The 14,238-nt window shown below is 40.8% G+C and overlaps 1 protein-coding gene across 1 annotated transcript in view; it reads right to left on the reverse strand.

Annotated features, from left to right (window-relative positions):
• The window catches only part of Glp2r (glucagon like peptide 2 receptor), a 67,742-nt gene that overhangs the window by 17,544 nt on the left and 35,960 nt on the right, over nt 1–14,238 (reverse strand). Inside the window, exon 10 of the mRNA XM_033762727.1 lies at nt 3,112–3,200. Coding sequence (XP_033618618.1) covers nt 3,112–3,200 — 89 coding nt within the window. The remainder of the gene's footprint in view (nt 1–3,111; nt 3,201–14,238) is intronic.

Raw genomic sequence — 14,238 nt, forward strand, 5'->3', positions numbered from 1 at the left:
GTGCAAGGACCCGAGTTCAATCCCCGGTACCAAAAAAAAAAAAAAAATTCATTACTAGACTGCGTATATATGATGAGGGATAGGCTCAAAATTTCTTTACTATCAAGATATATGATCAGAAAATATTAGAAACCATTCTCTTGGACAACTATAGAGGGGAACCTGGAAAGCAGGATAATGCAGCTGTATAGAAACACATTCACCATGACCCAAGCTGAAAATTCCATGTGTTGTATGTCACGAGAGCACCTGATCAGCAGTCCCTTACTCTGAATCTCCCAGGGAAGTCTGTAAAAATCCACATGGTGGAGTTCACAGTTCCCGAGTCATACCCAGTGGTATGGTTCACAAGCTGTCCTTTGAATGGCTTTTGGCGGATGCTTACAAGGAGACAAGATGGGAAACTACTGTCAGGATAACTGAAGGTCTAGAACATGGGGAAGATCTCAGGGGGACACAGTGGGTTCTGGGAGAACAAAGCCACAGAGATAGGGCTCAGAGTCCCTTAAAACTCATCTGCTGCCACTTTCTGACTCCTGGGAGTATTTACCTCTGTCCAGTTTCTGGGGCATCCTGTCTGGCTTTGTATTTGGTTATTGAAAGAATCACTCTCCTTGAATGGACCCAAACAGCTCTTGGAGTTCCATTTTCAGAGGAGCTAGAGAGGCTTAGCCTTGGGAGAGTTGCCAAAGAGGCTGCTTGGCCACTTGGAGGCCTGGTTTGAGGCGCCAAGAGAGATAGCACAACTCCTTGAGGCTTGGGCCAGGCCAGTTCCCCAGGGATGGGGTTTCTGCAGAATGTTTGGGCCAAAGCCCTAACTAGCAATTATAGTATATCTTTGCCCATTCCTGAATCCACTATGTTTATCCTTCTAGACCTTCTGGAGGGAGGAGTTGGGGAAGATAGACTCTGGGGTCTGGATACTTAGCGAATGCTTCTCCCCATGTCTGATTAGCTTGGGCCACCCATATCTACAACCTCCTCGAATCATCATAACAGGCATGAGACAGTTCTGCCATGGCATCCCCATTTTAAACACCAGAAAACAAGCCAAGAGAGACCAAGCCATTTCTGTAAGGCCTTGGGGTATGGCCAGCCCACTCTCTGCTGTCTCATAGTCCACACCAATGTCTCAGTCCTTAGTAATGTAGCAGACATATACCTTAAAGATTGGGTCTACATTGCATTTGCTTTTTGTTCCAAGCACAGTGCCAGGGATTTTGGAGGCATTCATTAGCTGTTGTCTAGTAAATGAAAAAACTGCCTTTCCAGGCCCTTGGATAGACTTACAAAGAGTGAGAAGCACTCAGACAAAGAAGTAGAAATAGCAAATAAATATGAAAAATGTTCGACATCACTGGTCATTCGAGAAATGCAAATGAAAACAACCCTGAGATTCCACCTCACCCCAGAAAGAATGGCTGCTATAATGAAATCAACCAATAAGAAATGCTGGTGGGGCTGTGGGGAAAGAGGAACCCTGCTCCACTGCTGGTGGGAGTGTAGATTGGTGCAACTACTGTGGAAATCACTATGAAGACTCCTCAAACAAATAGGATCGGGGGTCCCATTTGACCCTGCTACCCCCCTGCTGGGTATCTTCCCCAAAGAATTAAAATAATCTTACCACAGAGATATATGTGTATTCATGTTCATAGCAGCACAATTTGTGATAGCTAAAACTTGGAAGCAGCCCAAGTGCCCATCAAGGGGAGACTGGATAAAGAAAATGTGCATTTTTAAAAAATAAAATGGAGTACTACTCCCATAAAGAATATTTGACCCTGCTACCCCCCTGCTGGGTATCTTCCCCAAAGAATTAAAATAATCTTACCACAGAGATATATGTGTATTCATGTTCATAGCAGCACAATTTGTGATAGCTAAAACTTGGAAGCAGCCCAAGTGCCCATCAAGGGGAGACTGGATAAAGAAAATGTGCATTTTTAAAAAATAAAATGGAGTACTACTCAGCCATAAAGAATGAGAAACTAGAGACATTTTTAGCTAAATGGATGCACATTGAGGCAATACTTTTAAGTGAAGTAAATAGGACACATATATGTTAATACCAAATAAATTCTCTAGTGTGAGAAACTGAAAGTGTAAATAAGGACTAAAAGGTATAACAGATAATGTGAAATAGGAAGAAAGGTGCAAAGGGGAAGGGGAAGTGGGAGGGACAGGGGAAAAGAAAGATGGGAATGGAATTAACAGGAGAAAAAGAAAAAATGGAAGCAAAGTCTTTGTAGATAGGGAGGGGTGGAGGGGTGGACGGGAGGGCAGGGGAATGGGAAAAAATAAGAACCCAGATGGATTATATAAAGGTGTAAATTTCCAAAGATGAATGTCATTACATGGTATACCTTAAATGTACCAATAAAATTAATTGATGTTAAAAAAGAGTGAGAAGCAAGACTGGAGCTCTCTTTACTCACACCCTCCTTCTCTGGACAGCTTTGTGGACTGAATTCCCTATCATGTGAGTTAAAACTCTACCCCCTTGTTAGCGCTGCTGAAATGTACCTGCTGCCTGGAAAGTAAAGAATAACTACTAGCAAAAGAGGAAAGGAGCCCCTATATTTCCCTTATTTGTTCATTTTTATTTTCACAGCAACACAGATCTCAAATGTATATCTGATTTATGGCAAACAAGTGTGCTATCACCGTAGCAAGCAGAAGACGAATCATGGAAAAAGAGAGTCACAAAGAAAAGTGACTCTGTTGGGTGTGTTTCCTTAGACTCTAGAAATTTGTGGCTTTATTCATCAAGATCTCAAAAATACCCATAAATTCTCTTCTGAGTTTTGAATATATTTTTTATTCTGTTGCTTCAAATTCTCCCCCAAAGAAAGTAACTACTAAGGCTGTATGTTGTCCATAGATCACTCATTCTCAGGGACATTATAACAGCTCCCCTGCTGGGGGAACCAGTATGCTCTTGACTACTTAACCTCATTTTCATGAGATTGAAGGTTTTTGTCATAGGCAATAATAACGGTTTCAAAAATCCCTAGGAGACAAATATCCTAAAGCAACTTGTTCCTTTCTTCCCATCAGAAAGATTGAAAATAACCTTGGAGTTCTGAACACCGACCTCAGGCCACTCACCTGTATTTATAATCTCTGAAGCACATCTGATGGGCTTTGAGCTTAGAAATGAGTAGCTTGAGAATTTTCAGGAAGATGAAAAAATTGACCTTGGGGGAAGAAAAAAGCAGATGTAAGTAAGTAAGAGGTGAACTCCGTATTGCAGTGACTATCAAGGTCACCTGGGGCTTGGCCTTCAGCTCCTCACCCATGTGAACCTAGGGCAATGTAGCAACTGTAAATGTTCAGTAATTGGCATGTTCCCAAAGGTCATGTGATCTGAAAGTCTGGAAGGGATCTTGGCTCATCATAGTTTAATCTTCTGCCTCAAGAAGGCCCTGGCCCTGAAGCCATATGAGAAAGGTGGATGAAAATTTACATGATTACCATTGTCATCATCATCACATTGCGGCGTTAGGGATAAACCTAAGGTCTTCACACTGAGCTACCTCCCGGGCCCTTATTTATTTATTTATTTATGTAGGGTCTTGCTATGTAGTTCAGGTTGGCCTCAAACTCAGTGATTCTCCTGACTGACCAGACAAATCCAGCCCTTTATTATCAGCCATGGTAGAAATTATAAAATACATATACAAACCAAGTTCAATCCCCGGTACCAAAAAACAAAACAAAAACAAAAAAGGCAGAGCCTATTTTCCCCTTTACTTTCTGCAATCCCAAATATAAGCTAGATTTATCAACCTGGATCTGATAAGAATATGGTAGAAATGATGTCACATGGTCCTCAAAAGGATGGTTTCCTTCTAGCATGCTTTTTCTGGGATTGCTCATGCTGAGGGGATCTGAGAGCCATATTCTGAGGATGTTCAAACTGGTTGTGGAGAGACCCACATGAGAAAATGGAGTCCTCCCACCACCAAGTAGCACCGCTCTCCAGCCGTATGTGTGAGCCACCTTGAATTGACCCTCCAGCAGAGGTGTAGAAAAGCGATTGAATGCAGGCAAATGAGGATAAGGTATGTGAAGAGACTGGAGAGGGAGGGAGGGAGGGTCAACAGATACAGGCCTTTCGTGGTCATACTGAGGATTCAAGTTTCCTTTCCAAAGGAATGGAGAGCCCATGATTGATTAATCTGAAGCAGGCAAGTGACCCGATTAGATTTGTACTTCTGCATTTCCAAAAGCTCATTTCTCTTATCAGTAAAGAGAATGGGTTGGACTGGAGGAAGGAAGAACGGTTGAGACAGATTTTCAGAATAATCAGGGAAGATGATGGACAGGTGGACTAAAGAGCTGCCTGGGATTTCAGTGATGAGAGGAGTGGTCCATTTGAAATTATTAAGTTAAAGTTAATGAACTTTGTTACTGGTTGGATATGAGGTCAAAGATGATCCCGACATTTCATGGAAAATCTCAAATGTGTGATAACACCTTTCACAAAGAGAGGAACAGTATGGAGGAGGGAGAGCACTAGAGATGGGAAGGTGAGCAGGCATCCAATAGAGATGTAGCAAGGGAGGCAGATATTTTTATCTAGACCTCAACAGAATAATCCTTGCCAGATCAGAAAGCCATGAATATTGGAGATTATCCACAAAGATTGCAGATTGAGAGGGAGAGGAAAACAGAGGGAGAGAGAGAAGGGTGAGGGGGGAAGGCAGGAGAGTCAATTGTCTTGCAATGAAGAGAATGGTGGAGGTAGTGGTGATGGGAAAGGAGACTAAGAAAAAACAATGAGGGCATATGGACTGAGTCACATCAAAGTGATATCTTGAAAGCCCAAGAAAGGAAGAACAGTGAGAAAGTTTAAAGGCTACTTGGAATATAGGCAAAATATGACTGCATGCAGCAACAAAGTGCTAAGAGAAGCTGTGAGGCAGAGAAAGAGCACAAGCTAGATTGTAATGCTTTTTTAAAAATGAAATTAGAGAATAGAGACAGTATAGGCAATGATTAAAAGGCTCATCTGTGCAGGTAAACAGAGGGATAGAGCAGAAGTGGACAAGGCGTACAGGATGAAGATAATGTCATTCCATTTTCTTCTGTAGGGCTGGATGAGGATTTGGGTGACAGTTGCTCTTTAAAATGGAAAACACTTGAGCCAGAGGCCCACCCTAATTCCACTGGTAAGTGCACAGATCTCAGAGAGCAGTGATGCAGAACAGCGAGGCGAGGCGTGGCTACAGGCAGTTCCAGCCAGGGCCCTGCCCTGACCCTAGGTGCTTGGGCACAGAGGCTCAAGCAATAGGCCAACTTGGAAAAGAGCTGCACAGGCGCACAAGCAACAGCCAGAGGCCCTCCCCGATAATATCACTAAGTGCACACAGATCTGGTAAGCAGTGATGTGGACCAGAGAGGTGTGGCTTCAGTCAGATCTGGCCAGGGCCCCTCTCTGACCCCAGCCCCTTGGGCACACAGGCCCAAGCCAAAGCTCCACCTGAAAAAGAGCTGCACAGGCACACAAGTATCTACCAGAGGCCCACCCTGGTACCACTGGTAAGTGTGCACGGACCCTAGCCAGAAGCCTGCTCAGACATCAGGGACTGGGGTGCACATCCCTCAGCCAAAGGCTCTTCTCTTAACAGCTACATAGGGGAGCAAGCCCTAGCTAGAGACACACCTAGATACCATCCCAAGGGTGCACAGGCCCCAGCTGGAAGTCTGCCTAGACAACTGCTCAGCTCAGGGATCCAGAAGACAACCATTCTAAACCCAAGAATTGGTGTATTGGTGAGCAGCATAGAAAAGGTCACTCATGGGCTAGGGATTTAGCTCAGTGGTTTGGTGGCCTCCCTTGCAAGCACAAAGACCTGAGTTCAATTCCTGATACCAATAAATAAATAAATAAATAAATAATAAAAAAAGAAAAGGTCACTCAGTGGCTTGCTGAGAACAGAAGACCACTGGGTGAACAAAAAGTTGCCTCAACAAAGGTGCAACAGGGTGCATCTGTTGAAATGAGAAGACACATAAACAAGTCTCAAAACCAGACTTCCAGACCACCCAAAGCAATCCCAACACAAAACAAGATGGAACAGTCTGATACTCAAACATCTGGACTCCCTGAACTGGTAATAAAAACGAATCAGGAAAAAATGAAATCAGAAATAATTTCTTAGAAAACAACAGAGATTGTTCCCATAGTGCAAGACATGATTAATAAATCTAGAGCAGACATACATTTAAAAAAATAGAGGAGCTGAGGAACACGATGGAATCCCAACATAGGAAACTAATGGAATCCATAAAACAAATGCAAAGAGATTTCCAGGAGATTGAAAACTCCATTGAAAGTTTATGTAGTAGAATGAGCCAATGTGAGGACAGAATTTCAGATATAGAAGATAGGATTGCAATTAGTGACCAAGAAAAGAAAAATTCTTCAAAAAAAGTAAGGGACCACAAGAAATCAATCCAGCAGCTGCTAGACAATACAAAGAAGAACATAAGACTAACCACTGGGCTTGGAATCTAGCTCAGTGGTGCCACCACTTGCCTGGCAACCAAGCAAGGTCCCGAGTTCAATCTCCAATACCAAAAACAAAACAAAACAGCAACAACAACAACAACAAAAACACATAAGACTTATCAGAATCAATAAAGAAACAGAAGAGAGTCAGATGACATTAAAAAACTGTTCACAGAAGTAATCGCAGAAAACTTCCTAAACAGGGGAGAAGAACTTGACTGTATGATAAGTGAGGCTTATGGGACTCCAACTAGCAATGATAAAAAAAAATCTACACATAGGCATATAGTAGTCAAGATTCCAGAAATGCAGCAGAACAAAATTCTACAAGCAGTTAGAGAAAAGAAACAAATCACATACAAAGGAAAGCCCATCAGAATCACAGCAAATGTCTCAACACAAACCCTCAAGGCAAGAAGAGCTTGGAGTGATGTATTTCAAGCCCTAAAGGAAAACAACCTCCAACCCAGATTGATGTGCACTGCAAAACTATCTTTCAAAATTGATGGAGAAATAAGATACTTTTATGACAAAGAGCACCTTAGGAACTTCATGACTACCAAACCAGCACTCCAAAAGGTTTTAAACAATATCCTAGGAGAAGACAATAAGGATCACAACCCCAGGAAGCCCAGCAGAATTAATCCATTGGGCATGATAAGAAATTAAGGGGAGAATCCAACAACAACAAAAAGTCATGACAAGGATAAGTCAATACATATCAGTTATAACCATCAATGTTAATGGTCTTAATTCACCAATCAAAAGAAATAGACTGGAAGAATGGGTCAAGAAGCAAGACCCAGCAATATGCTGCATACAAGAAACACATTAATTTAAAAAGAAATTCATAGACTGAAAGTTAAAAGGTTGAAAACAATACTCCATGCAACAGGGGCCCCCCAAAAAGCAGGAGTAGCTATCCTCTTTGCAGATCAAGTGAATTTCACACCAACACTGATTGAGAGAGACAAAGAAGGACACTACATCCTTGTAAAGTGAACAATCCAACAGGAAGAGATAACAACCATAAATATATAGGCACCAAACACTAGTGCAAACAACTATATAAAAAATACTAAAAGACATGAAAAATCAAATAAGCACTAATACAATAGTACTGGGGGACCTCAATACCCCACTGTCACAAATATTGACATGAAAAATCAAATAAGCACTAATACAATAGTACTGGGGGACCTCAATACCCCACTGTCACAAATAGATTAACTAGACAAACAATAAACAATGAAATACTAGAACTCAATCAAACTCTTGAACAAATGGATTTGAAATGTTTACAGAGTGTTCCACCCCACAAAATCAGGATACACATTCTTTTTGGCTGCACACGGGTTGTTCTCTAAAACATACCACATACTAGCTTATTGAACATGTTTAAGTAAGTGCAAAGAAGTTTAAGTTATCTGGTGTAAATTATCAGACCATAGTGTGATGAAATTGGAGATCAATAGCAAAAGATACCACAAGAATTTCATAAACACATGGAAAGTGAACAACACACTTCTGAATAACCAATGGGCCACAATGGAAATTAAAGAAGAAATCAGACAGTTTCTACAACAAACTAACAATGCCAATACAACATATTAGAGTCTATGGAACAGAATGAAAGCAGTCTTATAAGGGAAATTCATAGCAGTGAATATTCATATTAGGAAAACAGAGTGTGCTCAAATAAGCAACCTGATCCTGAATCTCAAGCTTCTAGAAAAAGACCAGTACAAACCCACAGCTCACACAAGGAGGGAAATTATAAAGATCAATTCAGTGGAGACTTAGAGAATGATTCAAAAAAATCAATGAAGCAAATAGTTGGTTCTTCAAAAGAATAAACAAATTTGATCCTTAGCCAACCTTATAAAAAAAAAAGAAAGACAAGGCTCAAACCCATGCAATTAGGAATGAAAAGGGTAAAAGTACAATGGACCCAGCAAAAATCCAGAGGATCATCAATGCCTAGTTTGAGAATATATACACCAGTAAGATGGAAAACACAGAAGAAATAGACAGATTCCTAGATACACATGAATTACCAAAGTTGAATGAAGAAGACCTAAAAATTCTAAATGACTCAATATCAATCAATGAAATTGAAAACATAATTTAAAACTTACCAACAAGAAAAGCCCAGGCCCTGATGGCTTCACTGCTGACTTCTACAAGACATTTAGAGAAGAACTATTGCCACTACTGTTTAAACACTTCAGTGAAATTGAAAGGAAAGAAATACTCTCAAATTCATTCCTGGTAGCAAGAATCACCTTTATCTCCAAAACAGAGAAAGAGCCAAATGAAAAAGAGGACTATAGGCCAAAATAAGGGAATGGAATTAATATGAGAAAGTGAAAAAAATGGAAATGAAGTCTTTATAAATAGGGAGGGGTGGAGGGGTTGAAGGGAAGGCAGGGGAATAGGGAAAAAAATACGAACCAAGACAAGATTATGTAAAGGTACAAATTTCCAAAAATGAATGTCATTATATCGTATACCTAAAATGTTCCAATAAAATTAATTAAAACTGAAATTGAAAAGACTTGATGTTTCTGTGTAGTGGAAAAAAAGCCAAGAAAAAGGGCAATCAGGTGACAATTAATGGAATAAAGTCTCTACTGACATTGATCCAGCACAGTATTAATGTCTCTGTCTAGAGGCAAAATCTTTTAACTAAACACAAACCATAGAATCCAATATATACCTGTTATTAATTGCTTTATTGGCCTTGAGGGAATCAATGTTCAACGCTAAAAAGCTTGAGTTTCAGACAAATGGCTATTTATTTAATCAGTGAGCCAACAGGAATGATGGAGGTTGTCAGCCAAAGGCTATTTAGTAACAGAAAATTTAAATACAAACTAAATGCAACAAGTAATATATCCCTTTTAATGGGATATCTGTTTTTCATCCTAAAGAGATAAACCTCTGCCTGGCTTAGCGATTTGTTGAACACAGGCATTTTTTTCCTCACATAGTAAGCTTAACTGGTGAAAGGCACATATTTCAGCACAGTAATTTCAATCAGCACTATCTCCTAGGAGATGAAGCAGGAACCAGCAGCATGTGGATTCTCTGTTCTTTCTACCTTCCAGAGACTGGACATGAGAAAACAGGAATCATGCAGTGGGTCATATAAGACTTCCTCCCAGGTCCTATATGCCACAGCTGCATCTGCAGGTGTTACATACTTTTGTCCTCTCCAGCATCTGTGCACAGGGCTTACAGCTTGGCGGAGGTGGTTGCTGACAGGGCAAGCATGCAGAGGGAGTCCTTATGTACCCCTTAACTGCGCCATCACACCCCAAGTCCCTGACTCTGTGGCCTAATATGTGGGCTATAATGCCTACCCTTAGAGCTACTCCTTTTGGAAAAAACAATTTCTTCAAGAGCCCTGCTGAAGTGTTTGTGTCCCATGGAAGGTAAGGAATGATGGGGAGGCGGGGAGGAACATCTTCTCTTATTCAGTTTGATACATAAATACATGTGATCTGGTTTACTTCACCTTGGAGAGTTGAAGATAGGATGCAGGAAAGGTAAGTTTTGATGGAGGTAGGAACACACTATAGGGAAACTCCCACTATAAATCTTCAGGAGAGCAAAGTATGAGAGTGGGGAGATATCTAGAGAAACATGGAGCAGCAGACAGCCCCTGACTCCCTAGTAGAGCAGAGGACCTAAAGAGGTACCAGGCCAATAAAGACTCATTTTGCCCATTTCTCAGCTTTGCAATGTCCTTAGGCTATGAGAAGAAAATCAAGGGGCACAAATGAGTTTTGACTTTGGGACTTCATGGTTCATTCCAATTGTTGATTCCAAAAAAGCCTTTCAATTGGGTGTTCAGTCCGGTCAGTCTGTTAACTCCAGAGAACAGGATATGGATAGAGTGTCCTTGCACAGTATAATAATTTCAAAGGCTGGACCAAGCAGAGCTCTGCCAATTTCTCATGGGGATTTGGGAATTCTCAGATTTCTGTGTCTTGTGAAAGACCTAAAGAATATTTGAATTTTTCAGGTTTTCACATTATGGGCATTTTCAAAACAGGAAAGCTTGTACCAACAGAGCAGCAGATGACATCTGCCAACATGTCTGGACTTCTAGCATGATGTTCATTCACTTCAAGTCAGATGATGACAAGCAAACGTAGAGCCAAAGTAGGGGTGTGGAGAGGACCACCTGTGATGCTGGGACGCTCACCATGGAACCTACATCTGTGGTGGGAGACTCCTTGTCTAAATGTCCTGCTCACCATACACAGCTGGCTTTTCCCTGGAAGCCTCTGAATGATGCTTGAGAAAACAGGCACAGGAAATTTGGCCAAGATATAAGAAAATTGTTAAGTACACTAAAATGCCAAGTGCTACCAGCTCAATCTCAGTTATTATATTACTTTTTGGCATTTCAGCTTAAATAGAATATGAATTAAATAGAATATGTTCAGTTTAAATAGAATATGTACAAGGAATATATTTTTTGCTTAACATAACAAAGGCTTAATTCTTCCTTATATCATAGTGCACTGTGAGAATGCTAATTCACGCAATCATTCAGGGACCCAAGCTCCAGAAGGAATTCTCTCTTGGAATTGGGGTTATGCCTTCTCATATGCAGTTGGGAACTGCAGTATGTGGTCATATGACCAAGCATGACGGCAGATATGATTCAGTCTAATAAGTCTCAGAGTGACAATTATTAAACTCTAAATCCCTGAAAACTATGAAAGAACCTAGCACCAAGCCAGCACAGAAAAGGTACTCAAAGAATGCATTAGGGAGAAATGGGTAACTGAGAGAGCAGTGCTGGAAAGTTCTATATGACAGGACGTTTGATTCCACCAGTCTGGGCAGAGTCCAGGCTGGATATTGTTAAGCCTGCCCAGATTGTTCAATGCACAGCCATTGCCCAGCCAGGAGTGTCTCTACCTCAGCACTACTAACATTTAGGGAGGGATAATTAGTCATTCTGGGGGATGTTCTGTGCACCCGAAGAAACTGAGTTGCACCCTTGACCTCCACTCACTAGATGCCAGTAGTGAACCCCCTCAGCAATTTGTGACAATTAAAAATTTCTCGAGACGTGGCCAAATGCCTCCAAAGGACAGAATCACCCGGTCCAACTCTGAATAAATAGAAGTGGAAGAGGTCAACTCACTTGGCTCAAGAGCATATTACAAGTCAGGCCTCAGCTCCTGACTCCTAGATGAGCTCCTTATACTTCACTATAAGTCTTTTGTTTCCCTTTCCTGTTTGATAGAACATATAGATTTCACTCTCTGGGAAGCCCTGAAACCAATGCACAGAATCCCAAAATCCCAGAGTATGTCATGCTGGGAAGTCATCAGGTTCAAGTCCCCATTGTTCAGGATAGAGTCTCTTCTTGGATACTGATAGAGATGGACACTCCTAAGTCTTTCTCTGTGGTCCATGTCAGTGTTCTACAAGTTCATGGTTAAATATTATTGCCTTTGACCAGAGGGAATGTTCCTCAGTCATTGACCTCAGGGTCATTTTCTCTTGTCCAAGCCCCTGTAGACATAGACAAGAATAGTTTAGCACTGTCTTCTCTAAGATTGTTATGAAATAGTCCATTGCAGGCATGCCCATTAATTTCTGTTAATTAAGGGTGGGTAATTAAGAGCTTGGTTTCCAAGGAGAAAGAGTTCATTAGACAGATACAGGCCTATAAGATGAGCATTCTAGGAAGAAGGAATATAAAGGGAGGGGAGGAGTTAAATTTGGAGAACTCTGACTTTCTCCATTACAGTACAGAAAGTGTAGAGTACTGTGGTTGGATATACTCACCACACTAAGGAGTTTGGAACCATGCCTGAGGGAAAGAGTGACCCATTAGGAGTTATAAGTAGGAAAGAGATAAAGTCCACTTACTCTAAAAAGATCACTCTGGTTTCCAGTGTATGAGGCTCTGGGTTCAGTTCTCAGCACTGAAAAGAAATTGGCTGAATTACGGAGGATAAATTACCAGGAACAAGAATGAAGCAAGGCAGACCAAAGAGAAGGTATGTTCAAGGTCTGCACAAGGAATGCCAGAGCAGTAAACAAGAGCCATAAAAGAGAAATCAAGGAGGAGATGAGTTGTAACTTTAGAGGAAGAAATGACAAGGTTTGAAGTCTTAGTGGATATTGCAGGGATACACAGATAAAGGCTAGGACGATGCCAAGCTTTGTGGCAGGTGTGTAGGTAGGTGAATGATGCACTCATTTGCTGGGTGGGGTGAGAAGCAGGAGAAGAACATATAGCTGGGAAGATGAAGAATCCATTTTGAGCTAAGGTGATCGTAGAGTCAATCAATACTAGAGTTGTTAAAGCTACATCAAGTAAAGCTTATTTCAACCAAGGGAAGGACAGGGTACATTTGCTAGGAGACAATGTCCTTCCAGGAACTAGGAAAGCAGCAGGAGAAGCTGGCATCCTGGTCATCCAGACATGGAAGGATGAAGTAGTAAGGTTAGAGCAGTGGTTTCTGCCCTGGTCACTCATTAGTTATTCGAGAGCTATTAAAACTATAACCAGGGCCAGAATTTAGCTCAGTGGTGCCCCGCCTGCCTGGCAAGCACAAGGTCCTGAGTTTGATCCCTGGTAACTGAAAAAAAAAAGAAACCTGCCTGGATCCCACTCCTAGAATTTTTTATGTCATTGGTTTGGGCCACCATGGTACTTCTAACACACAACCAGTTTTGAGAATCACAGCTATGGGCAAAGACCTCACAGACTTTAATTTGCATCCAAAGCCTAGAGATCTTGTCACAATGCAAATTCTGATTCAGTAGGTGTGGTGGGTAGGAGATGAGAACCTGCATTTAGAACAAGCGTATTAGAGTCTGATGTGGGTGCTAATGGTCCCAGAACCACTTTTTGAAGAGCAAAGGTGAGTCAAAATGCTTTTCAATTTCATTAGAATCCACTTTCTGGGAGCCACTTCTTCTTTTTTTTTTTTAATTTTTTTTCTTTTTATTGAGGTTATTGGTACAATCTAGGTATACAATACAATTATATTCATCATTGGGATTCTGTACCTTTACATAATAGGTCTTGATTCTCATTTTTCCCCTTGTCCCTGCCCTCCCTTCACCCACTCCTCCCCTCCACATTTACAAATACTTTATTTCCATTCTTTCAGTTTCTCATATTTTTTTCCTCTCCCTTATTACCTCTCCCCCACCCTTCCCACTTTCCCTACACCTTTAGCCCTTTACTTCCTATTTCACATTATTAATTGTCTCAGTAGGATCCTGTGTACTATTATAGTTTTTCACACCAAAGAAGCTATTCGGTATTTCAGTTAAAGAAATCTCTGTATGAACATTAAAAATAGGGAATCCTAAAAGAAAACTAAAAAGAAAAGTAAAAGAGAAAAGGCAATGATGTAACATCAAAATAATCCTTAATTCTGGAGATGAAAATGGTCCCTGAACATATTTAAATTGCTTCTCGCTCTTATAGTCTTATCTTATTCTTTTTTTCATTATTTACAGAATACTTTATTAGTTTCTGTAATCAAACCCACGTAGATATGACCTTACATATTTAGTACAATGTGTTACCCCTGTACACAGGGAAAAAAATAAAAATAAAAATAAATTAACTTTTCTAGACCAATACGGTTGTGCATTTCTGTATAATGCCAAGTCAACACAGTAAATTGGGATGACTTTTTCCAAAGTTGGCAGCACTGTTAAAGTTT

Source organism: Fukomys damarensis, unplaced genomic scaffold (genome assembly GCF_012274545.1).
Source record: "Fukomys damarensis isolate Sample0158 unplaced genomic scaffold, DMR_v1.0_HiC HiC_scaffold_13, whole genome shotgun sequence".
In the NCBI taxonomy this organism is placed as follows: Eukaryota; Metazoa; Chordata; class Mammalia; order Rodentia; family Bathyergidae; genus Fukomys; species Fukomys damarensis.